The following is a 27812-nucleotide window of genomic DNA, read 5'->3' as shown; positions in this document are numbered from 1 at the left end:
CTCCATGCTACTCTATCCTGTGCAAGCATCTTCATCTCCCAGTACTTACTGCAACCTACATCCTTCTGAATCTGCTTAGTGTATTCATCTCTTAGTCTCCCTCTAAGATTTTTACCCTCCACACTGCCCTCCAATGCCAAATTTGTGATCCCCTGATGCCTCAGAACATGTCCTACCATCTGGTCCCTTCCTCTTGTCCAGTTGTGCCACAAACTCCTCTTCTCCCCAATTCTATTCAATACCTCCTCATTAGTTATGTGATCTACCCATCTAATCTTCAGCATTCTTCTGTAGCACCACATCTTGAAAGCTTCTATTCTCTTCTTGTTCAAACTATTCATTGTCCATGTTTCACTTCCATACATGGGTACACTCCATACAAATACTTTCAGAAACGACTTCCTGACAGTTAAATCTATACTCGATGTTAACAAATTTCTCTTCTTCAGAAACGCTTTCCTTGCCATTGCCAGTCAACATTTTATATCTTCTCTACTTCGACCATCGTCAGTTATTTTGCTCCCCAAATAGCAAAACTCCTTTACTACTTCAAGTGTCTCATTTCCTAATCTAATTCCTTCAGCATCACCCGACTTAATTTGACTACATTCCATTACCCTTGTTTTGCTTTTGTTGATGTTCATCTTATACCCTCCTTTCAAGATACTGTCCATTCCGTTCGACTGCTCTTCCAAGTCCTTTGCTATCTCTGACAAAATTACAATGTCATCGGTGAACCTCAAAGTTTTTGTTTCTTCTCCATGGATTTTAGTACCTACTCCAAATTTTTCTTTTGTTTCCTTTACTGGTTGCTCAATATACAGATTGAATAACATCGGGGAGAGGCTACAACCCTGTCTCACTCCCTTCCCATCCACTGCTTCCCTTTCATGCCCCTCGACTCTTATAACTGCCATCTGGTTTCTGTACAAATTGTATTTTACCCCTGCTACCTTTAGAATTTGAAAGAGAATATTCCAATCAACATTGTCAAAAGATTTCTCTAAGTCTACAAATGCTAGAAACGTAGGTTTGCCTTTCCTTAATCTTTCTTCTAAGATAAGTCGTAAGGTCAGTATTGCCTCACGAGTTCCAATATTTCTACAGAATCCAAACTGATCTTCCCAAGGTCAGCTTCTACCAGTTTTTCCATTTGTCTGTAAATAATTCGTGTTAGTATTTTGCAGCTATGACTTATTAAACTGATAGTCCAGTATTTCAGCTGTCTCATATATCATGCTCCCAGATGGTAGAGTTTTGTCAGGAATGGCTCTCCCAAGACCGTCAGTAGTTCTAATGGAATGTTGTCTACTCCCGTGGCCTTGTTTCGGCTCAGGTCTTTCAGTGCTCTGTCAAACTCTTCATGCAGAATCGTATCTCCTATTTCATCTTCATCTACATCCTCTTCCATTTCCATAATATTGTCCTCAAGTACATCGCCCTTGTATAGACCCTCTATATACTCCTTCCACCTTTCTGCTTTCCCTTCTTTGCTTAGAACTGGGTTTCCATCTGAGCTCTTAATGTTCATACAAGTGGTTCTCTTTTCTCCAAAGGTCTCTTTAATTTTCCTGTAGGCAGTATCTATCTTACCCCTAGTGAGATAAGCCTCTACAGCCTTACATTTGTCCTCTAGCCATCCCTGCCTAGCCATTTTGCACTTCCTGACGATCTCATTTTTGAGACGTTTGTATTCCTTTTTGCCTGCTTCATTACTGCATTTTTATATTTTGTACTTTCATCAATTAAATTCATTATTTCTTCTGTTACCCAATGATTTCTATTAGCCCTTGTCCTTTTACCTACTTGATCCTCTGCTGCCTTCACTACTTCATCCCTCAATGCTACCCATTATTCTTCTACTGTATTTCTTTCCCCCATTCCTGTCAATTGTTCCCTTATGCTCTCCCTGAAACTCTGTACAACCTCTGGTTTTGTCAGTTTATCCAGGTACCATCTCCTTAAATTCCCACCTTTTTGCAGTTTCTTTAGTTTTAATCTACAGTTCATAACCAATAGATTGTGGTCAGCGTCCACATCTGCCCCTGGAAATGTCTTACAATTTAAAACCTGGTTCCTAAAGCTTTGTCCTACCATTATATAATCTATCCGATACCTTTTAGAATCTCCAGGGTTCTTCCATGTATACAACCTTCTTTCATGTTTCTTAAACCAAGTATTAGCTATGATTAAGTTATGCTCTGTGCAAAATTCTACCAGACGGCTTCGTCTTTCATTTCTTACCCCCAATCCATATTCACCTACTATGTTTCCTTCTCTCCCTTCCCCTACTCTCGAATTCCAGTCACCCATGACTATTAAATTTTCGTCTCCCTTCACTACCTAAATAATTTCTTTTATCTCATCATACATTTCATCAATTCCTTCTTCATCTGCAGAGATAGTTGTCATATAAACTTGTACTACTGTAGTAGGCATGGGCTTCGTGTCTATCTTGGCCACAATAATGCGTTCACTATGCTGTTTGTAGTAGCTTACCTGTACTCCTATTTTTTTTATTCATTATTAAACCTACTTCTGCATTACCCCTATTTGATTTTGTATTTATAACCCTGTATTCACCTGACCAAAAGTCTCATTCCTCCTGCCACCGAACTTCTCTAATTCCCACTATATCTAACTTTAACCTATCCATTTCCCTTTTTAAATTTTCTAACCTACCTGCCCGATTAAGGGATCTGACATTCCACGCTCCGATCCGTAGAACACCAGTTTTCTTTATCCTGATAACGACGTCCTCCTGAGTAATCCCTGCCTGGAGATCCAAATGGGGGACTATTTTACCTCCGGAATATTTTACCCAAGAGGACGCCATCATCATTTAATCATACAGTAGAGCTGCATGCCCTTGGGAAAAAATTACGGCTGTAGTTTCCCCTTGCTTTCATGTGTTCGGAGTACCAGCATAGCAAGGCTGTTTCGGTTAGTGTTACAAGACCAGATCAGTCAATCATCCAGACTGTTGCCCCTGCAACTACTGAAAAGGCTGCTGTCGCTCTTCAGGAACCATACGTTTGTCTGGCCTCTCAACAGATACTCCTCCGTTGTGGTTGCACGTACAGTACGGCCATCTGTATCGCTGAGGCACGCAAGCCTCCCCACCAACGGCAAGGTCCATGGTTTCTACTAGGGATTAAACTTGAAATGTGGAGAGGGGCATTGTTTAAGGACAGCTGGATTCAGGCCTCGTAGAAGCTGTAATGACCATGTGTTTGCATTAACAACCCATGCTCAAAATGGGTATGAGAAAGAATGTGTAAGCATAGCTGCTTTCTTGGATCTGTCTGCTGCTTATGACACTGTATGGTGAGAAGGCCTTCTCTTAAAATTTGTGAGCATGATTCAATGTTGGAAACTCACAAACCTGCTTAGCAACATGCTAAGCAACAGACTTTTCCAGATTTACTCTGGTAACGACAGAAGCAGAGTCTTCAAATTAAATGATGGACTACCTCAAGGATCTGTATTGGTCCCTCTCCTTTTCAACTGATGACATTTGTTTGGTAACGCAGAGCTCCAGTTTCACCAGTGCTGAAAGCACATTAGCTGCCGACATGGAAATCCTGGACACATACTTCTGGAAATGGTGGCTCCACCTAAACCATCAGAAAACTATTACTTCAGCATTCCACCTACAGAACAGACACTCTGACTGTAAATCAGAAGTTAAACTCTGAGGACAAACCCTACAGTACTGCAGCACACTGAAGAACCTTGGAATAAAACTCGATAGGTCCCTAACTTTCCGATAACATCTCTCCAACATGGTCGCAAAAGTGAATACCTGTAATAATATCATTCAGAAGCTTGCTGGTACCTCCTGGGGTTGCTGTGCTCAAACCCTAAGATCAACTGCTTTGGCAAACTATCATATTCTGTTGCTGAATACTGTTGTCCAACTTGGATGAACAGTGCTCACTGTGGAAAGATAGATGTGCAACTTAACCAGACAATGCGACTTCTCACAGGCTGCATACATGCACTCAAACTGCAAGGGGTTACCAGTTTTAAGTAACATCCAATCTCCAGCTCTACGAAGATCAGATGCTCTCCTGAAGATCTGCAGAAACATTCAGGAGAACCCCCAGCTACCCATACACAGCAATATATTAATACCAGAACATCAGCGTCTGAAGTCAAGAAAACCACCGTGGTGAACTGCACAATATCTTGAAGCCTCCGACTTTAACATCAATGAAGTAAGGAGAAGTCAGTGGGAAGAATTGGCAGTGTTCAACGGTCATCTGGTTGAAAAGTCTTGCATGTGAGTTCCAGGTTTCACACTCCCTGGATGCCAGTGGAGAACCATCAATTGCATCTGAACAGGCCAAGGGAACTGTGGATATCTAAAGCACAAATGGGTTGTGCAACATCTCCAGGTTGTGATGTGGAGCTGCTCTGCAAACAATAAATCACATTGTTGGTGAATGCAAGTTTGAATTTGTGGTTCAATAGCCGTGTTAGAAAACTGCTGTGTCAACAAAGAAAGCTTCATCACCGATTTAAGAGAAGTCAAAACCTCACTGATAAACAAAAGCAGAACAAAAAGAAAATGAGAATAAGAAGAGTAATGAGATAAATGTTCAATCAGTGGAAATAAAACTTTGCTTAATGATCTGACTAAAAACCATGAGAAGTTTTAGTGTCATGTAAAATTGATAAGTGGTTGAAAATGACCTGTTCAGTCATTGAATGACCGTACTGGCACAGAAACAGAAGAAAACAGAGAGAAACCTGAACTATTGAATTCAATCTTCCAAATTATCGATACCATGGAAGATCATAACATGGTCTCTCATTTCAACATCATACGGTGACAAAATAGCAGATACTGAATAAGTGATTATGGAATAGAAAGGCAACTATAATCACTTAAATCTCACATCATGTAAGATGGCATTTAAGCGTATAGAGGTAGAGCAGTGGACGGATTGAGAACTGTGCATGCTTGGCAGCAGGGATCAAGCAAACAAAGTCCACATTGCCGAACTGCGGTGCTGCGGACAACAGTCAGGCTCATTTGTCTTCAGTACATCATATTGTACATTCAAATCTATGAGGGGAGTAGTAAATGTTAAAACCAATTTTGATCAGTCGTCATGAGAGAAATATTAATTTATGCTTTGATGACGTAGCATCCACTGCTCCACAGATTTACTCTGCATGGCATCGGGAAGCACAAACAGCTGACACAGCTTTGTGAAGACATAAAGTACAATTTTTCTCAAAATGACAATTATCTAATGACAAGATCATTGAAACTGCTTGCAATAATTATCATTTATTGTGATTTGAACTGCACTATAAATGAAAACTTAATACACAACAAAATCAACTTCAAGGCCAAACAATAGTCATTATATTCGCTTGACAACTGCTTCTACTCAATAGAACTTTTAAAAATATATGTAAGATGTGTGTGTTGATGTGTTTGACTGTAGTTAAGTGTAATCACTGTGTATAAACAGAATTAGTGGTAGAAAAGACCAATGAAAAGGCTATCATAAAAATGGTCAGGAAGTTGTCATATTTTTCGCTGTTAATGGGCATTATGAGTCTAAAATAACTTATTCGACATTACAGTGAGAGACCACATTTATAATCCATAGAAAAAGCAAACAACTAACCATCATCTGCAAATAACTCCAGGGAATGATGACCGATAATATTGAAAACCACCAATATCTTGACAAGTAACAGTTGCTGCATTTTTAGGGCCTTCCAGTTCGTGCTTTGAGAATGACAGTGGTTTACATGTGGAAATATCAGACATTTGATGAATTTATCCAGCAGCATTCTCCCATGTTATTAGAGCACACAACATGATGGGAGGAGTTTAACTTCTCCTTGGGCAATATGTTGAACGTTATAGTCTGCCTAATTCAAAGGCTACATAGTCCTAATCAAAAAGGCTAGGTTATGTATGCAATTGATATGCTGACAAACGCATTTTTTAAACCATGAGTCTTTAAAATTAAGAAATTTTGTTACTTTGTTCCAAAGTCTACACTGCAATACCACTGTCACTTCTATTTGAATCTGTTTCCGAACAATCTGATTGTAAATTTGTGATGATAGTTTCAAAGCTTTTATTAATCCTCACTTCACTGTCAAATTATTCTTTCTGAAGCTTTTTAGCATGCTGCACAGACTGTGCCCATGTTACGGGTGGGATGTTGCGTATTGCCTCATGCACAAGTGATGTGGTGAATGTTATCTTGAATTTTTTTTCTCCCATATAGCCATATACTTTGTGCATATTAATTGAATAGGGCTACACTGACAGTGACATGAGTAAATGCAAAACTGTGTGACACAATTCATGTGCAAGAAATTCAAGTTTGTATGTTCTGTCAGGTGACTTGTGTAAATTAACAAGCTGCAGGAGATCGCCATGAGTCTGATGTATACTGTGCTTTATATTTTTATTTTTAAGCTAGGGAAAAAATCCACTTTTCTGGTGTTTATACTTAGTGTTTTCTCTGTAACAGTTGAATTATAACTGGGAATGACTGACTGTGAAACAAGGTATGACTAGAATTGTGAATCACATCATGAAACTGACACGATCATTTGTGAATGGTAATCACTGCTGTTTTTCTTACTCTTAAATACGAGTTTACTCAGGAACAAAACAAGAAGAAGAGTCAGCATGCAGAATAACTATCCAAGAACCAATTCCTAAGAAAACTGTAAAGCCACAGTACCATCACTCATTTTCCAGCAAATCTTCCTGGAATGATTCTAATTGACCCATCTTTCATCAAGGTAATACACTGTTGGACTACCTCCTTCTCTTGTATCATGAATCTTTATACGGTACATAGTTTGTGCTGGACCTATGTCACTTCTTTGAACTAAAAACTCTCTTCTTAACATATCAGGAACCAACCTCTTTTATAATTCTTTACATTGATGAAGCACTTACCATTGAAGTTAATTTTCTCCTGCATACCTGTAACACATTTTTGTGATGTTGAGCATTCATCATTCACATTGAGCACTTAAAAACATTGTTGTTAAAAAAATCCATTTGTGTTGCAGGTTCCTTGCGATTTGTGAATTGTTTATGGTAGTGGAAAAATGATGGTACGAGTGTATATGTCAGGCTTTGAGGAAGTAAGTTTCTGTGAGAATACGAGTTCAGTGGACTGAAAGGAGAAAATAATGTTTTAGGATTGCATATGGATGTAAACACATTTTCCAGAGACATCTTGAGCAAAATCCAGTGCAAATATTTTGAAGGAGGGGGAGAAATACACCATAAAATAATATACCTGCTGCAACCAAGGGAAACCTCCTTGGTGTTCCAAAAAGTAGGGCAAAGCAAGTCCGGCTGTAACAGCCAGGCAGAATTTTGAAAAGGGGAGTCTACTGATATTGCAAGTATTATGAGTGCACAACAAGCTAGTTACCTCACTCCACAGCCAAGCATGGCAGTTTGGGTGCCAAATTATGGACACAGTGGAAAGAAGGAGCAGCTATGACTTGGACGTGGGAAGAAGGAGCAGCTATGACTTGGACTGCCTGATTTACCTATGCTCAGGCTGCGCAGTGATGTTACAAGTTGGGGTGAATGGAGTGAATGGTGGAATAACAAGCACAGACCAACCCTGTGTAAATATTTCCCATTTTTTGGTGGAGATTGTCTAAGTCTGTAGCCGATCATACTGAAGGAGGGACCTGTATTAGGGTACCAGCTGCTCATCTAGCTGTCTACATGCTTCTAAGGAACAATATGTCACACAGCACCACCATCCATACTGTGTCTGATGGGAAGGACTTAGGTGCCTTAGATCTGTGGGCCATTCGGTGCCTTAGATCTGTGGGTCACCGCTGTCCACAGGCCACACTGTGACTCAGCACAACACCACACTCTACATGCAAGGCTGTCAGTGGCCGATGGAGCATTGGTGGCATCCAGAGTTGTCTTGCCACCTCAGAAGCCTTGTACCACCACTGTCATCACAGCAGCATCCACATGGACTGTGCACTGGAGTCAGCACATTCTAGCCAAGTGAATGTTGCCTCTGCCCTGCTGCTGCAGGTTACCTGGGGTGCCATCACATAATCTTTTTATTACTGAACAGTAAACGTTTGGTTCTTTGATGTTGTTTTACTAATGCCCACTGGATGTCACACATCCTGGGGTGGTGGTTTACAGTATCCTGACCTTGACTTGTCCTCAACTGCCACCCAACATAGTGTGATCCCCAGGCGTTACAGCCCTATAGACACTGGCATTCATGTTTGGTACTATGTTCCTTACTTAAGGAAGGCATTTGATACAGTTCCTCACTGTCATTTTGTGAAAAGTACGACATTACCAAGCATCTGACCAGATTTGTGACTGGATTAAAGATTTCCTTGCAGTTATAACTCAACAACTCAGTTTTAAAGGAACAAAATCGACAGATGTGAAGATGATTTAAGGAGAACCACAGCGAAATGTGATAGGACTGTTACTGTTTACAATGTATATAAATGATCTAGTAGATGATGTCAGGAGCTCCATAAGTCTGTTCACAGATGATGTGATTGTCTGTAAGAAGGTAGCAACACAAGAAGAGTGTAGGGATCTGCAGGAAGATCTGCAGAGGTTTAGTGGGATGGTGCAGGGACTGGCAATTGACCATGAAGGTACACTGAGGTGACAAAATTCATGAGATACCTCCTCATATCATATCAGACCTTCTTTTTCCCAGTGTAGTGCAGCAATGTGACATGGCATGGACCCAATAAGTCATTGGGAGCCCCAAGCAGAAGTATTGAGCCATACTGCCTGTACAGCCATACAAATTGGTGAAAGTATTGCTGTTGCAGGATTTTGTGCATGAAGTGAGGACACAAATGTTTGATGGGATTCAATATTAATAATAATTATCACAGCCCACATCAATGTGAACGTACCACCAGCTTTTACAGTGCATTGTTGACAACTTGAGTCCATGGCTTAGTGGGGTATATGCCACACTCAAACCTAACCATCAGCTCTTATCAATTGCAATCAGGACTCATCTGACTAGGCCACAGTTTTCTAGTCAGTAGGGTCCAACTGATATGGTCATGAGCCCAAGAGAGGTGCTGCAGGCAATGTCATGCTGTTACCAAAGGCACTCACGTCGATCATCTGCTGCCGTAGCCCATTAACAGCAGATTTCATCATACTTTCCTATGGATATGTTCTTCATAAGTCTCACATTGATTTCTGCAGTTATAATCATGCAGTGTTGCTTGTCTGTTAGCACTGCTGTTCCGATCAGATGAAGTGCCATCTGTCGGACATTTTTTGAACTTTTGTATTTTTTTAGTTCTAATAAAACCCCATGTCATTCCAAGTATGTGTGTCAATTTGTACCTCTCTGTCTACATTATTCCGTGATTTATTCATTTTTCAAATTTATACTGACTTTTTGATCACCCGGTACTTACAAGTTTAGACCAATTTAAAATAAGCTAATTAGTATACACATGTATTTACAGACTTCTAGTTAGACAAAATCATTAGATTTACTCGTGGTATACAATCACACATCGTTTCGTAACACTTCACTCACTCACTATATATATACACACACACACACACACACACACACACACACACACACACACACACACACACACACACTGATGATCTCTGGGACATTTTCTGTACTGCAACTTCCCGTTTGCTATCCTCAGTCAGCATCCCTCCATAACGAGTGAGATGTTGAGCTCAGGAACAGGAAGAGGTGTTAGTATTGTCCTACGCATAGTTTGTGGGTAAGTATTCCTAGAAAGGAAAAAAGAAGGGGAAAAAACACAAAGTGAAGGTGTTACGCGGAATATTGTGTATTTGTAACACCACAGTTTAATACTGTAAATAATTTGTATTGATTTATTATGAGTAATGTAAAGCATATATTCTTTAATATGTAATGTCTTTGATCTACTTTAAAGAAATTTAAAGGCTTTATGACATGTTTACTCTTTGCAAGTCAAGTTCTTTGTATTATTTGGAGGAGAGTATCATTTAATTATGTTTAATTGTGTTGCCTTCTTAATATGCTTAAATGATGAGATTTTTTAAAAATATGTTTGTTGGTAACTACATTGTAATTGGTTCATATATAGGGAATAAACATTATATAAAGAAAAAGCCAATGTAGTTCCCCTCTGCAATGGAAGCGAGTTGATGCACTAGGAAAAGGTGGATGTGGTGCTCATCTGGTCACCAAACGAGAGAGCACAGTAGGCAGTCGACAGCAAGTAACTGACGAGCAAACAGTGCAGATGCTGAGTGAGGCTTATAGTATTACAAGTGGAATGGAATGGCCTTGGATTTAGTATGTGGCTGTAAAATGGTGTTCTCGATTTGGAAAAAGGTCTAAAATTATTATTTACAATGCCAAGAAGAGGTAAATAGAGCTTATTACTGCCAATGGAAAGACCACCTAGCCGCCACCTACTCACCACCTTGATTGTGCAACCACTTCATCACACTCACAAAAAGTCAGAAATGTATTAATGTGTGAACCAGTAATGTTGTGTTTGGTTCTATGGAAATATAATCCTAATGTTCAAAAATGTATTTGAACAAAGTGTCCATCCTGTGCACTTTTCCAAGTAGGACCCTCTCTGTTAAGTAATGAAATCCAAGAATGTCCTTTGCATAAAAAGCATTAACAATTCTATGGTGCATTTTTTTTTAAGTGTGGCAAAGTTTTATGCCAGTACAATTAATCTGCTGGGCAAGAATTACTTGTTATAACAGTGACTGTCCATGCTTGAATGTTTTGAAACTTAACTAGAAAATAAACTTAAAAATCAGTTTAGGAAAAAGTATTACTTGGAAAAGAGAGTACTAATGTTTACTGATTTAAAATTATTTTCAAAACTTACTTGTTTCCAAAGTGGTACTATAAAAATTTTGTCTAGAGGTTGTTTGAAGTTAAATTTTACTGGAAATTCTCTCTGTTGTGTAGAGGTTATTGTTTGGGTAAAGAGTGTTAAAATAGTACAAACTTAATGATCTCAAATTGAAAGAGTAATCCAATCCTACCTTAATGATACATAAATTTGGAAGTGTATAGAATTTTGTTGTTACAATGAGATGGCTAGTTTGTGGGATCACATTTCTTAGTAGGTTTCTAGCTAATGATTATTATTGAAGTAATCACTGAGAAACAAAGATAGAAGGTTGGTATACTGTGTGTCCTATTCACTTCTGTATAGTGAATGTTTGTATGAGGGTGAGTCAAATGAAAACCTTAAATTTGTAATAACAAATTGAAATTTTGTGCCATTATCCTGTAAGTTGGTAAGCATGCTATAAACAGCATGCAGAATGGCCTGTAGGTGGCAGCATAGTGGAAATGCACAGATACCGTCGCAGTATCATTATAAAGATGGCTGCCACACTTGTGACTTGCACCAGGAAAGAACAGCGTGCTGTTATTCAGTTTTCGCGTAGTGAAGGTGTGAAACCTATTGAAATTCATCGATGAATGAAGGTTCAGTACAGTGACACAAGTTTGTCACAACAGCAAGTCTACGAATGGAGTAGGTAGTTTGCAAATGGTGTGACTTCAGTGGAAGATGCTCCTCGTCCAGGTCAGGCACAAAGAGTTGTGACTCCACAGAACATTGCAGCAGTTGAAGCCATAGTGAAGGAAAACCACTGAGTCACACTGAATGACATTGCAGCATGTTTACATATTAGTCATGGATCACCACAACACATTGTGCATGATGTGCTCCAGTTTCACAAAGTGTCTGCAAGATGGGGGCCATGGCAGCTACGCCTGAAATGAGAGAACGACTTGTTGGTGCTTGTGAAGAACTTCTTCAGCACTTTGAACGAGAAGGTGATGGATTCCTTGCAAAAATCATTACTGGGGACAAAACCTGGGTTCATTTCCACCAACCAGAAACCAAGAGAGTGAGCAAGGAATGGCACCATTCCTCATCAACAAAGCAGGGAAGGTTATGCTGACTCTCTTTTGGGATGAAAAAGGCATCATTTTGGAGCATTATGTGCCTAGAGGGACCACTGTCACCAGTGCATCATACATAGATCTCCTGAAAAATCATCTGCGGTCTGCAATCAAATCAAAGTGACGTGGACTGCTGTCAACAGGTGTCCTTTTGCAACATGACAATGCAATGCCCCACACTGCCTGTACAATGGTTGCAACAATCACAGACCTGCATTTTGAGTGTCTTCTTCATCCACCATACTCACCAGGCCTTGCCTCAAGTGATTTCCATATGTTTGGACCACACAAAGATGCAATGGGAGGAAAGAAGTTCCATTCTGATGAAGAGGAACGCCACACGGTGCATGAATGGTTGCGCGGAATACCAAAAGAATTTTTTCTGAATGACTTTATGCACTTTGTAAGTGCTGGAGGACTTGCATTGGGCATGGGAGAGATTATGTTGAAAAGTGATACAGCTTTGTACCACTTCTGCACAATAAATAATGTTTAAACTTTTCATTTGACTCACCCATGTATTAATTGTACTTGACTATTATTATGTGCTACCTGGTCTTGTGTGGTCAGTGAAGGGCAGGTTTAAGCAATATTAGTTAAAGATAGAAGTAAAGATTAAAGTAAACAAGAGAAAGGCTCATTCACAAATCTAGCGACTACTTAACTACTAAAGTGACAACTACTGCTACCCACTGTGTAATTTGTCCATTTGGTTGTGTTCATTGCACTTCTTAGAACTGTATTTAATGAAAGTTCGCTTTGAAGTAGTAAAAACAGGTTCTTGATGAATAATGGTTTTACATTATTATGCCTAATCAGGCTGGTGACCATATAACTATTTTATTTAACAGTACTGTAACCTAGTTACTGTTACTCTTTGCAAAATTATTTCTTTCTGTCATCTACCTACAGCGATTCTTACAAAATTGAGGTTCAATTCCAATTTTTCATTAGGTAAACTCGCTCAAATTTCTAAATCCCTCTCAGAGTGTAACATTTACTGCAAGTTTAGGCCATATGTGGCAAATTTACTACTCTAGTAGTGTTATACATAGCTGCCTTGTGACAAAAATAAACCTGGTTGTCACTAGGTAAATTGCACGTCAGTATAATGATTGGAGCAGTGGTGTTATATTTGGCTTTTCCCATGACAAGGCTATTTGTTCTGTTGGGGTATAAGTGTCATAATTTGGTACCATGTTCGTTTTACTATGAGAGATGGTACAAAACAGAAATATTGAAGAAAATACAAAAGTAAAATGAGTAAGAAACATCCAGCGACACGAATTTGCAGAATATTAGAAGAAAGTGTAGGTAGAAATTTTCCTAGAACAGAGAGCTAAAGATACCAATATGCAACAGAATATCAAAGATGGATAATAGGATGAAGACACGTCAAGACAAATGGAACGGGGCAGCACAGAATGCATTAGGTGGCAGTAGTTCACTAGATCTAACAATAGATGTCCCCACAAGACACCAGCAAGACTACACAGAATATCATGCATGTGTAAATGAACAAATCAGTATAATGAACGTATCAGAGACAAAACAAAGTAGGGAGGAGGATGTGAGTAAAGATAGTGGATGTATTGATGAATCAACGGATATGTTTGATTTGCCAAAGGTCAAAAAAGAAGTAAGTGAATCATGAGAGGAAAAATTTGAACGCGAAAATGCATCAGGAAAGGAAAGCTAAAAAACGTTAGATAAGACAGACTTGTTCAAAATGTTGACTGCTCAAATCTCAGCACAAGGTCAAAAAATAAACAACCAAATTGAAAGACAGGTTGTGGCTCACAGTAGTAACATTAACTGTCAGATTAAATCACTTGAAAAAATGCAGAGTTGCCAAATTGAAATGCAAGGGTACAAACTTAGTAAACAAATTGAAGAGGTAAATTCAAGGGTAGGAGTTGTGAGTAACACAATTAAAGACCTAAAATTTGAAGTTGATACTATCAATGGTAATGTTGCCACTATGCACGGGCAAATAAATGACATTAGTGAAAGATTTAACACTGAGATAATGAAGCTTCAAGACCAAGTAGAGCCTTTAATAATAACCAAAGTTGACAAGAAGGTATTTGGTCTTAAATCCGAAATATTAATCTAATGCAACAGCGAGTTTGCTCAAGTGAGACAATTGGTGATAGAAACTGAAAAACAACTATGTAAACAAATAACTTCATGTGGAAAGAAGTGCGAGCACCACACTTCTCAAATCCTAGGCAAAGTGTGTGACTTGGAAAGAAAAATAAAGGAAATGCCCACCCATGTAACCAAAAGAATGATTAGTAGCAAACTATTAGAGGGTGAAGAAAGGTTTGACCCTGCGAAAAGACACAATGGATGGCATCCTCCTGATTTCCTAAGAACTGCGAAAGGAACTTTCCTGAATACTTGACAGCTCAGGAAAAGATTAATGTAATGATTGGTGCCTTAGCAGGTGGTGCAAAGAGTTGGGGACTCAACTCAGAAACGGATAGGATAAAGAATTTAAACAGAAATTTGTTGAAGAATATTGGCCGGAAAAGAAGCAAGACTATCTGTGGCATGAATTTATAATTTCCAGGATGTACGATGTTAGAGGTAGGCATTCAATGAAAGAATTCTGTGAGACCTGGTACCAAAAGCTGATTCATTTAAGAACTAGACGGACAGAATCAGAAATTGTATGAGAATTGTGGAAAAAGCTACTGGAAGATTCAAAGAGGTACATGGGAAGCAATCATAAAAGCTTCTCAGCTTTCTCAGAGAGGGTCGAAGACAAAGACCATTGGAAGGGAAATCGTGGCCACCGTTGGATCAATAGTAATAGAATGAGAGAAAACCCTGATCAAAGTGAGCAAAATGAAAATGAGAGATATCACGTAAATGTAGTACAGTGAGGAAGAGGTAGAGGACGTGGGAGTGTTGCATTCCGAGGCAGAGTGTTTACGCCAAGAAATTATCAAAACAGAAATGATGCAGTAAACTAGTGCCTGTGTGTATTACGGGCCAGATCTGCATGGACAATGATGTGAGGCCCAAACATAGTAAATCATACTGAAATTATCGATGTAATGAAAGCAAACATAGAGGCAACTATAAGAACACGTCGCTGGGTGACATGAGTAGAATAACAGATGGCAGCGCATATGAGTCACACTGATGCAAAAAGTTAACAGGCAGGTGCTCGTGCTCTGAGTGGCAGAGCACAATGAAATCAGATAGGCAAGCAGCTCGCCATTGTGCGGCCGACTTAGCTGCAGCAGAAGTGCGCATGGAATCAGACACTTCAGTAGACAAGTTTCGGTGGTTAATGACCCCGAAATCAAACAAAATTTGAGTGTATCAATTAATGGCAATAATAAGAAAGAGTTGTTGTGCAAGAAAAAGTTATCAAAGGACGAAGGTGAGCAGAACAAAATAAGTAAAATTGAGAATATTTATACAGCCTATGATATTATAAAGGGGGAAGTAGTAGAAGTAGGGGCAGAAATTGTAGATAGAGGGAAGGTGAAAATAGGAAGTGCCATGCAAAGTACACGTGCAGCAAATATTAAAGAGGGAAATGTTGAAAATGAAGGCACCACGGAAGACAAGCGAGTTGCCGTTATTGGTGATAAGGAAAGGAAGAGTAATGAAATGACTAGTATAAATAAAAATAGGTCAGAGGATGAGATCGTCTAAAGTATAAATGAAGTAGAAATTGACAATAAACTTGCACAATTAATGGATAGTGGCCGCGAGGAAGAAAATGAGTCAGAATACAGCTTTGTACCACTTCTGCACAATAAATAATATTTAGAAAAATATTTAAGGTTTTCATTTGACTCCCCCTTGTATTAATTGTATTGACTATTATTATGTGCTGTCTGGTCTTGTGTGGTTAATGAAGGGCAGGTTTAAGCAATTTTAGCTAAAGACAGAAGTAATGATTAAAGTAAACAAGAGAAGGGCTCATTCGCAAATCTAGTGACAACTTCTGCTACCCAATGTGTAATTTGTCCATTTGGGTGTGTTCATTGCACTTCATAGAACAGTATTTAATGAAAGTTCGCATTGAAGCAGTAAAAACAGATTCTTGATGAATAATGCTTTTACATTATTATGCCTATTAGGCTGGCGACCGTATAACTATTTCATTTAACAGTTATCAGTTACTGTTACTCCTTGCAAAATTGTATCTTTCTGTCATCTACCTACAGCTGTTCTTTCAAAATTGAGGTTCAATTCCAATTTTCCATTAGGTAAACTCAGTCATTTAAATTCCTCTCAGAGGGTAACATTTACTGCAAGTTTAGACCATATTTGGCAAATTTACTACCGCAGTAGTGTTATACATGGCTGCCTTGTGACAAAAATGAACCTTGTCATCACCAGGTAAATTGCATGTCAGTATAACGAGAAGAGCAGTAATGTTATATGTTTTATAATCATTATTACTATTATTTATTTGTATAACATTTTTTATCAAACCCTTCTCTGTTTTATCTAAGTAATTCCTCAACATATAAAATGTATTTCATAAGAGGTACTTTTTAGCTGCCTTTTTAAATAAGTGTATTTTTGCAATTTCTTTAATCTAGTTTTGTAATTTATTGGACAGTTTTATTCCTTGGTAGAAAATGCTGTTTTGAGTTTTATGTTTATTTTTTCTTGGTAAATGTAAATTGAGTCTATCTCTTCTTGCATGGTCATGGACAGAGCTGTTTGTGCAGTAATTACCAACTGCCTGATAAATCTATTCACATGGAGCAGTTAAAATCCCCAGTGTTTTTAACAGGCTTCTGTAAAACATCTAGGAGTAACCATCAGGACTGATCTTAAGTTGAATGACTGCATAAACCAAATAGTAGGAAAGCAGTACCACAGTGGCATTCATAGGAAGAAGTTTAAGGAAATTTATTTTATTTAGTACAGAATATATATATAATCCCCTGTTAAAAACACTGGGGATTTTAACTGCTCGATGTGAATACATTTACCAGTCAGTTATACACATCAAAAATAACATTGGTAATTACTGCACAAACAGATATGTCCATGAACATACAACAAGAGATAGACTCAACTTGCATGGTTCAGGTGGTTGATGATGAGGAACACTGAAGGAAATGACTGTTAGTCTGCTTAACATCACACTGGCAAAGAACTGAGTCCACAGAGAAACCCCAAGTCTGCAGATTGGTCGTGCATCTTGTTGTGTTTGATCGTAATCTATTGAGAGACTTCCATATTGACCACTTCTGCAAATGTCCAGGGGAAGTTCTTCCTTTGGAGCCATCCATTCTCCCATATACTGACATTTCTCCCACCATCACGAGATCCTTGCTGCATGTGGATTCTCGATGAGAGCCACAGTAGTTGTCAAGAAGCTCTTTGTTGATTTTAGTCTAGGATGTGCGGGCTATGTAGTGGATGGGCTTCCTTCATTGTGGCCTGACTTTTCTCGTATCTCGCAGCTACCTCACGTCTGATTTCAGGAGGAGCTATGCCAGCGAGGCAATGGAGTTTGTCCACAGGAGTAGGTCTTAAGCAACCTGTGATAATCCAGCAAGACTCATTTAGAGCCACATCTATGTTCCTGGACTTGTACCATACCAAACATGTATATTCAGCAGAGGAATAACATAGAGCAAGTTCGCTTTTTGAGTGCGCGGTGCTTGGATTAGCACTCCATGACGTACCTGTCAATTTTTGCACTATGTTATTTCTGGCTGCCACTTTCTGTTTGGTGTTTAGGCAATGATTCTTATATGTTAGTGTGCGATCCAGAGTTACTCCAAGATATCTGGGAGTATGATTATGTTTGAGTATGATGCCTCCCCAGGATATATTTAAGGATATATTTGCCTATTTATTCTTCAGGTGGAAAGTGCAGGTCTGAGTCTTGGCAGGATTAGGTTTCAAGTAATTCCCATGATAGTAAACAGTGAATTCTTCCAAAGATTTTGATAGCGTATCTTCTACAGTCTCAAACAGTCAGCCTGAGTAGTGATAGCGCAATCATCAGCATAAATAAAGTTTCGAGTTCCTTCAGGAAATGTAATTCATACATGAAAGAAATGCTTACAAAACACTTTGTTCAACCAGTTCTTGGGTATTGCTTGCCAACTTGAGACCATTAGTGGGTTTGATCCATTGAAGAGTAGCATGTTTTCTCAAGAGATTGTTTAGTCGGCATGAAGGCATTACAGTGATGCTCAACAAACTTCAGTGGCAGATGCTACAAGAGAGGCATTATGCATCATGGAGAGTCATCTGTTAGTGATTCCTGTCATATCCTGCATGGTGCAGCACAACAGCATCATCAGTTGCTGCTGCTGTTTCAAGAGTTCAATAATTGTTGAATCCAGTCTGGGCTTTTAAGTTTACCATCTGAAACAGGCACAAATTTCATCTTTAGTAAGTGTGTCTCTTCACCAGTTTTGTTCTTGTACTAACACAAGCTTATTACAGTTGCACAGTAGAATCTCTAGAGGAGTGAATGAGACACAAACAATGCAAGCACTGTCATTATAGACTACAGAAAAATCTGATGTACGAATACTCTAAGCAAACCCAGTCTGTAGAGCAAGGGCCAACACCAAGCTGACAAATTTGACATGTGTCAGCAGGATAGATTAGATGAGAGACTCCTCTCCAAGGGATCCATGGAAAATGATAACTGTAATGTAAAAAAGCAAAAAGTAAGTGTTTTGCAACATTAGGAACAAACAGCTATAGTGCAGTTGAAGAGAGAACAAATACAGTAATAATGAGATAATTGATGTAACAAGGAGGTGTAGATCCAGCAATGGTAAATACAGAACTGGCTGTACACTACTAATCTGGCCCTTTTATTCACAGACCACAGCCAGAGAAGTTGTCCACAAGACATGACAGAAGCAATACTTGTGGCGTCATCTAGAGTCTCACACTGGAAGTGCTCTCAGTCGTGCAAAAATAGCTATGAGCATCATATCACTGTCAAGTTATGAAACCAAAGACTCCATTTGGTTGAATCTCCAGTCCATGTGGCATGTGGTAGCACCTATGATTTCCAATACAGTTACTTACAGACATATCCTATTTTACCAATTCTAGTAGGGCTAAATGTATGGAAGAAATAATTATTGCAATGGATGCTGATACCTTCTATCATTATGAGAATGACAACCTACTACTCAAGACAATATGGGTATAATCCCATGACAGCTGGGTCATTGTCTGCATATATGTGGTAAGCCATCTGTGAAGAAACTCTTCAACTATGATTGAACAAAAGAAATGGCAGTATTTCATGGTTTACATTATGAAGCACTGAAAAGTCTCTAATTATCTGGGTTAGAAAAATGCTGCAGTATTTGTGTTAACACAATATGTTTTCTAGAAAAAGTTATAAGAAATACTTGCTTGATATTCACATATTTTTGCTTGATAAGAACTCATTGCTTATGTACAGACAGTTGCAGCTCCCCACATTTTCCTCAGCAGAAGATGTTGTATTATAATTCCCTTATGACTACCATTTCTTATATAATGATTCTCATCTTAATGTAACAGCAAACTGCTGCTAAGGACCTGTGAATCTCTCATTTACTTGCTGGATATGATTTTGATAAACTTGTTAATACTCCCATTGGCTGGAGTCATACTGGATTTCCCCAGTATCTAGTTATCAACTGAGGGTAAGTACGAGCGACTATGACAAAAGCCAGATTCCAGTGCCTGGGAGTGAGCATCTCAGAAAATGTGAAGCTAGTTGGCTGTTTGTGTGCTACTGTCATGAGCACCTGTGGAAAGTTGTTGAAGAATGCTGAAAGCATGAGTAGGTGACAAGAAGTCGGACATCCACATCTCATCACAGAACTGGGGGCCAGAGGCTTGCCTGCTCTGTAAAGCAGGACAGGCAGTGATCTGCAGCAGATGTGATGACAGGGTACAGTGCTGGTGGAGGCACCAGTGTATTGGACCACACCGTTCAGTGGTCAATGTTGAACATGGTGTTCCACAACAGAGGACCCCTGCACATTACTATGGTGATCCAACAACATCATCAATTACGATTACAGTGGGTTCAAGGTAATCAAGATTGGACTGCAGATCAATGGAATCATGTTACTTGGTTAAATGAATCCAGTTTATTGTGAAACCAGGTCAATGGTCATGTCCAGATAAGTTGCCATCCAGGTGAATGGCTACTCAAAATGTGCAGCGCGCCACTTACACAGGCTGAAGGGAGCAGTATTATGTTGTGGGGACATTTACCTGGCCTTCCATAGGACCTGTGGTAGTAATTGAAGGCACCATGACAAATGTGAACTATGTGAACATTATTAGGGACCGCCTGTAACCCTTTATGCTTGATGTGTTCCTCAACAGTGATGATATCATGCAGCAGGATTACTGTCCATGTCAAAAGGCCAGAATCATGTTGCAAAGGTTTGAGGAGGATGATAGTGAACTCACCTTGATATCCTAGCCATCAAATTCAGCTTATCTGGATCCAATGAAACACAAGTGGGATGCTATCGGGTGCCAGCTCTGTGCCCACAAGCCAACTGCCCATAAATTAAAGGAAGTGTGTGACCTGTGCCTAGGCATCTGATCTCTGGAAACCTACCAAGTATCTGTTGAATCCATGGCATGCAGAATCACTTCTGAATTGCTTTCCAGACATGGATCAATACTCTTTTAAGTAGGCTGACTGCCTTGCAAAGGACCTAGGTCTGATTGCCGGTACTGCCAGGGATTTTTCCTTGTTTCTTGGCAGGAGGACTGGAGTGGGGTGCACTTGGCCTCCGACAAATGAGGAGCTGCTTGAGTGAGAAGTAGTGGCTCCAAGATCATTAAAGCTCACACTGAACAGGAGAGTGGTGTGCGAACCCCATGCCTCTCCATACTGAATGATGCCATTAGTAGAGAATGACATGGCATTTGGTCAGTCTTGAGTGGCCCATCTGGGCCAGAACATGGAGCTTTGCTTTTGCTTACTGTACCTACCACAAGTTTCTGATATACAGCTTTATGAGGTCCACCAGAAATGAAATATGACATGTCTAGAGGGAGGACAAGACTGATTGAATTCCTAGATGTATTCACAATCAGTTCACAAACTGCTTTGGTAATGCGAGAGAGTGGTAGCTGCAGTCTGTTATCTAAGAATGGCTAATACTCTCCAAAATACAATGTGATGATCAAAGATGTACAGAGGAATAGTCCCAAGAGATTTGACACAAACGTAAGTAGAACCTACCTGAAGGAATTTTGTAATTTAGCTTCAATAATCATACAAACATTGGAAGTATCAGTTTATGAGAAACAAATTAGGCTCCAGTCCCTTGTTTTCAAGAAAGTGTTCTCAATATGATCCATGAAAATTTTGATATAGCAAGGAACTGTTCTGCTTCCCAAGGCCATATCTCTTATCCCTTTGCTTGCAGAAGACAAAGTGAAGAAAAATCAGTTTATAGCTTTGTACCAGAAGAGTACTGCTGAAGTAAATGATAAGAAGCCAGCAAGCTATTTACATAACAAATGTTAAAGGAGAGCAATGCACTTCAGTGATAACTAGCATAGAGGGAACAATGATTTCAGACATTTCAGGAAATGTTTAATGTTGGAAAGTAAATAAGATCAAGGCCAACTAGAAAAAGTTGTACTGTGATTATTATGTTAAGTCCTGTTTATATAGAATTATGTTTCCTATTGGCGCTTAACAAAGAGGCTTTACATATGTGCTTTTCTGTCAATATTAGCGTGAGAAACAAAGAAGACTGAATGAAGTGGAGGCTACAGTGATCCTTCGACTAAACCAGTTGCAGTATTTCAATGATTTGAGAGCTCCATTCCAAAAGCTTGATGATAAATTGCTATTCCTGAATTTAACATTAAAAAAGCTCTATAACCGTGTTGGAGAACTACGAATGGAGACTCTTGAGCAAAAGGAAAGGCACAGGTATGTAACAGAAACAATATTTCAGTGGTATCTAAAGATAAGTAATATTTTTAATGTGGTGAAATTTGGTGTGAAAAGATCTTTCTAATGGCCATCATCAATTAATATACTTTGTAGAATAACAATTAACTAAAAATCTATGAAAATTGTTTTTTTTAGGGTAACTGTAAGGACTATAAATTTGACAATATGCAATTTATGTACACAGGAATGCTAAAAGTAATGCCTCCAAACTTTTTATTTGAAAACTCGTAAAGGTTTTTAAATGATGCAGATGTTATCAACATTCTACATTTTCATTCTTCATGTCTGCATACTTATTTCTCAATGTAGACATCCTGGCGATGGGCACATTTCTCCCAGCAAGAAACGAATTTGTTGATAATGTCATGTAGAATGTTTAGCTTCATTGACAGAGCCACAAACACATCTCTGGTTGAACTGCCTTATCACTATAAAGTGAAGTCCTCCAAGATATATTTTAATTTTCGGAAATAGCTGAGAATCAGATGGGGCCAGGTTGGGATTGTAATAAGGGTGATCAATGACAAACCCAAGCCATCGGATTGTTGCAGACATTGCAGTGTCCATGTGTGGTCTGGCCTTCTCATGCTGAAGGAGAGAGTATGCCATATGTGGACAATGTTTTCTGTGGCTATAAATTTGATTACATCATACTGTTTCTCACACACCAATATAGTTAAATTACACACTGCCTTGTTATATGCTATGGTTCAGAGCCTTCTATTGGTGGAGGGTTGCAACTTGTGACAGCAAAGTATGAAAATCAGCTGAATAATATTCATGATATGCAATACTTCAACTGATACTGAGAATGGAATAAAAAATTTGGACACATCACTTCAGCACACTCTCATACATAGCAGCAGAAGTCTCAGTTTTCTAATGTTTTATTTTCAATTAGGTGCAGTCCTGTGGGCACCTGTGATGTGTGGTTGTGCTTACCAAAGGGCCTGGCTGCCTTTACTTTTATGGCTTTATGTGCACAGACACTCATCTGATGGCATATAATGGTGATGAGGATTCCATTGCAATATGCTTTTATTACACTCAAAGGTAGTCACTGTAGTTGAATCAGCATAAGTTGGTCCCTGTCACTTGCAGTGGGCTGGCTGCAGCAGCTTCATGGGCCTGCCTCAACCAATAATGTAACACAATTTTGTAAACATCTCTATGATAGTACCTCAACCTTACCACAGCTCTGTTGATGGCTTCTGTTCTCGCCTGCACCTGTTATAGCTTCACACTTGAAAGCCGGTAACAGTACTACAAGTTGTCAAGGAGTTTTTACATTGCCCGAACTGCAGTGTTTCTTTTGTCATGTAGCTGGCTCCATCGTGGGTTTCTGCCAATATCCAAAAACTGGGCCACATACAAAATCCTGTGAGCATCTGTTAGACAACACTCTTCACTTTATTCCCACTGGCACCTTCCAGCCTCATCTTTTGTCCATCTGTCTTGCAGTATCACCAGAGGGTGTAATGGGGACACTAGTGTGAGTCCATTTTATTTAGTATCTTCATCAAATCAGGTGATAATAAATTATCAAATACCTCAATTATATCAATCATTACAATGATGGTATATTTGTTTTTGAGTTGTCAACAATATGCAGTGCATGATTCATGATCACTGAATTCATGGTGGATTTTCCATTTCTGAAATCATACTGTACAGAACTTATGCCACATATCTGTCTGTAATTTCTCAGACAGATGCATAGGTGCTTCTCTTTATTTTAGGTAGAGAATTTCCAAAGTAAATTGGCCTGTAAGATTTTGGCTCTCTGGTGTAACAATATTCCATGTACCTGTCCCTGCAGAAGACATTCATTTATTAATGTTGTCAGATATAAAACAATTTGGTCTTCTGACTAATGCAACACTTTTGCCATAATTATTCCCCTTAACTTCATTATTTCCAGTCTAACATCCTTGTCATCATATGGAATAGCAATCCAAACCATTCTAGCTATTCAGAACCAAGATTTCAGTAGTATTCAATGTCTTCCATTTTGTGTCATCTAGCAGCAGAATTCCTAAGTATTGCACTGAAATGAGCAAGATCAGCTGGAAGTATTCAGCATCTTCTCTGGCTGGCTGTCTTGCCCTACCAATGTATCACTATTATTTTGATTCTAGATGCTGTTATGTCACTTCTGCTATATTTTGATGTAATAAGATCTTCCAAGAACCCTGTCATTGGTATAGTGACCATGAGGTGTGGTAGTGCACTGTCATAACAATGTGCATGCTGAAGCTTATAATCAATAAATTAAATAATTGAAGGATAATTACTAAGAAACATATTTAGTTGGAAAATCTGCTAAATGATGTAGGATTTAATTACAATAAGAATAGTAGAAACACCATGAAAATTAGAGTATATAGAATGGGGATATTTAAGTTTCAATTAAGCAAGCCTTTCAGAATTGGCACTTGGTGGCTGGAGTGCAGGGAGGGTGCATGCACATTCTTGGGGAAGGCACGAATGGTGGCCCTCAGTATCATAAGCCAGCATGGCAGGCAAAGTCAGCAAGGCCTGAAAAGGGTAGGAGCAGGCACAGGGATACAGAGAAAAAATCCAAATTTAAAGTTAAGCACAGTTACCTGAGGAGGACATCCTTCTGCCCCCTGGATGTGCTACCCAGCTTTCCTGTACTCCAGCCAACTCTGAGTCAATTCTGGTAGACTTGCTTAGTTAAAACTTAAATATCTCCATTCTATGTATTCTGATTGTTATGCTGTTTTTACCATTCTTATTATAATAAAATCCTGCACCATTTAACAGGTTTTACAACCAAGTATGTTTCTTAGTTATTATTTTTAATTGTTTAATTTGTTGATGTGAGTGAAAAACAGAAATGTGTAGGACAACCACATACAAGTTAGTGATGCACAACCATGCAGTGTGCTCAGGGTGTAGGTTGTGGTGACAGTAATTGACAAGGAACATGCCCACTCACTGATACATTTACTTATCATAAAGGAGTACATTATCACCTAACAATATTTTCTAGCAGCAAAACTCTGTACTCTCGCAATCGTGTGACTGCACTGATGGCCACTGCACAATAGTTCTGCTTGAACACTGTTCCTGGAGGGCACACATTCCTTAGTGATCGAACAAATTGTTTGATCACATAACTGCAGGAAAATGATGGACACATGAATGAATGAAACTGAAAACTGTCTTCTAAACCCATGGGGCAGCATGCATGTCACAATTGTGAAGAAATGAGGCCAAATGGTTGGTGCTAGCTAAACAATCTCATTTGTGTTGTGGGGTTCTTGTTTTATGCTCAATCCATGTGGCTTCTGGCAAGCAAAATCAGCCTCCTGGAGATGTGTTTACACTGCTCCATTGCTCAACTCGCGCTGGCCTCTATTTTGTCTCCTGCACAACCATATGCATTTCCCATTGGCAAAGTTTGGCCTAATGGTAAATCTGTGGGCACACCAGCGAATGCTGGGTACCACTAACTTATGCTGGCTGTAACTACAGCTCAGGTGTTCACGCATTTCTCAGTGCAGTTGCCACAGCTGCCATTTCCTGCAGAGACCCTGTCCCCAGCAGGCTGTGTCATCAAATGTCCTCTAGTCAAGCTCCAGTCATTACCTCCTTTCTCACATGCAGCTTGTCTGTCACAGCCCCTGGACCTGTTTTCACATCCCTGTGTCTCCACTGCATTGGGCGTTGAAGCTGGATCATCTGCCATGTTAGTTTCTGTGTTTGCATTGCCATTGAACTCGGCACTTTGTGTGCAGGGCCACAGCCTTGTCTGTAGCAGTTCTGGGACCACTACGCTCATACAAGTTAAGACGCTTCATGCAGTTCTCTTGCTTTCATTGTTTTGAGCATCAAGGCATTGAACTGTGAAAAATGTTACTTTGTGAACTCTTTATTTCATTATCTTGTGTTAACTGTGCAACTCATGAATGCTTTGTTTCGTTATATCGACGACATACCTCTGTGCTGTAAAGGTGCCTTGGATGACAACCAAACAGGTCCTGCTATGAAAAGAAATGACAACCAAAACCATCACTCAGGACCGTCAGGCCGTATGGTGGGCGACAGTAGCGTTGGTATCCCACTGCTGTCTGGCGCATCTCCTGACACATCTTGAGCCTGGAATCTGATTGAAGGAATAGATTTGCTTTCAGGGATGAATCTAATTTCAAAATGAGTCCTGATGACCAGTGAAAATGTATCTGGAAATGCTTTGGACAGTGGTAAGATACCATCCTGATTGCCACTCGCCATATAGCTCAACAACCAGGAGTGTAGTTGCAACTGCCAACATCCAGTTTTTCTGAAATTGCAATAATTTGTTTGTCTGTATATGTACATCACATTTACTGATTTCTGTCCAATTCAGATAATACCTTTGTGGTGTATCTTTCGTTTTTTGTCTTACAAGGGGAGGCCGCTAATTGCGAAATTCAGATTCGATTCATACTGCGAATAATAAAAGCTCATGGCCAGGGGTGTAATGTGGCAAAGCACCAAGATGCGCTTCTCAGCCATTGTCAAGAAAATTGACAGTTACAAGAAACCGTTGCAGTGAAATACTCTCTACGATTAATACTTTTCTACAGTGCCGTGGCGCAGCGGTAAGCACTCGGGTTTGTAATCCGAAGGTCGTCGGATCGAATCTCGCGCCATGCAACATTTTTTATAGTATTTGTTTTTTGTAATTAAAATGTATACACACACACATATATAATTCCCGGCAATCAGTTGCAACAATTATGCATATAATAAGTTGTTGAAAGTCGATGGTCGTGGAAAAACTGGCGACTTCGAACATCATTATGTTTTCCGCAAACAAAGTTGTATTTCACAAATGTTATTAGTTGTCTCCATAATGTTTACCACGTATAGTTAACAAAAGATGTAGAAACAATATTCCGAATCAAATACGTATTGTGTAAGCCAAACGTTCGAATTAGAATAGAGACCCCACGAACACAAATTTGCTGTGGCAGGTATGAAATATAAACTCCGTTACTCGCTCGTTACACTTGAAGGACAGATGCTGAATGGGCCGAAACGAGCTGCCGCATAACAGCGTAGTTGGCTGCTAATGTCGAAAGAAGGTAGGCGCGGTCCCTAGCGCAACTTATAACATCGTCGAAAATCAGTGCATACGTGAGAGCTTTGGTACACCCTGTTAAACAAACGGAAAAATGGAGGTGGTACAATTGGCGAGCGATCTGGGCCCTTCGCATGAAAGTGATGTGATCGAAGATGATTCTATACACAGTGAAGTGGCGAAACAAGAATTGAAAGATGCATTGGTGTATTTTGAAAGCCTCCTTCGTAACAGTAATCGCATCGCAGCAGAACCGTCATCATCAATCAACGAAGAATCCATGGTAATTGGGGAAGAAATGTTCCAGAATATGCTGCAAATGCTCGCCGAAAACACCCTCGTTCATGATGATGAACTGATAGACATTAATGAAATCGATGATAATAATGCCTACGAAGACAATGAAATGAGTCCCATTGCCAACGAATACGAGCTGGACGAGAAGAAAAAAAAGGATACGACTATATTTCTCTGGATTACAAAATTAGAGCTGTCAATCTGGCCAAAGAACATCCAGGCTGGAGTCTCAAAACTCTACAAAAAGAGGGGTGCTCTCGTTTGACAAATATGGGCTATTTATCCAGGTGGGAAGAGCAAATCAAACGTGGCAGTAGCAAATTTGATAAATATTGTACCATTGATTCATGGGTGCATGATCGCTTCGTAGAAGCTCAACAAAACTTCCAGCAAGTTACTACCAGAAACCTGCAGCAGTGGGCCTTGGGCGCTGCAAGTCAGTTCCCAGATTTCAACTTCAAAGCTTCAAAAACAT

The 27812-nt window shown here is 39.4% G+C and overlaps 1 protein-coding gene across 1 annotated transcript in view; it reads left to right on the top strand.

Moving 5' to 3' along the window:
• LOC126416999 (cilia- and flagella-associated protein 44-like) overlaps positions 1 to 27602 on the top strand; it is a 582681-nt gene extending 555079 nt beyond the window's left edge. The window contains exons 25-26 of the mRNA XM_050084886.1: positions 21725 to 21924; positions 27212 to 27602. Coding sequence (XP_049940843.1) covers positions 21725 to 21924; positions 27212 to 27602 — 591 coding nt within the window. The remainder of the gene's footprint in view (positions 1 to 21724; positions 21925 to 27211) is intronic.
• The last annotated feature ends 210 nt before the right edge of the window (positions 27603 to 27812 follow it).

Source organism: Schistocerca serialis, chromosome 8 (assembly GCF_023864345.2).
Source record: "Schistocerca serialis cubense isolate TAMUIC-IGC-003099 chromosome 8, iqSchSeri2.2, whole genome shotgun sequence".
NCBI classification, from domain to species: domain Eukaryota; kingdom Metazoa; phylum Arthropoda; class Insecta; order Orthoptera; family Acrididae; genus Schistocerca; species Schistocerca serialis.
This window is presented reverse-complemented; position numbering and strand designations above follow the sequence as displayed.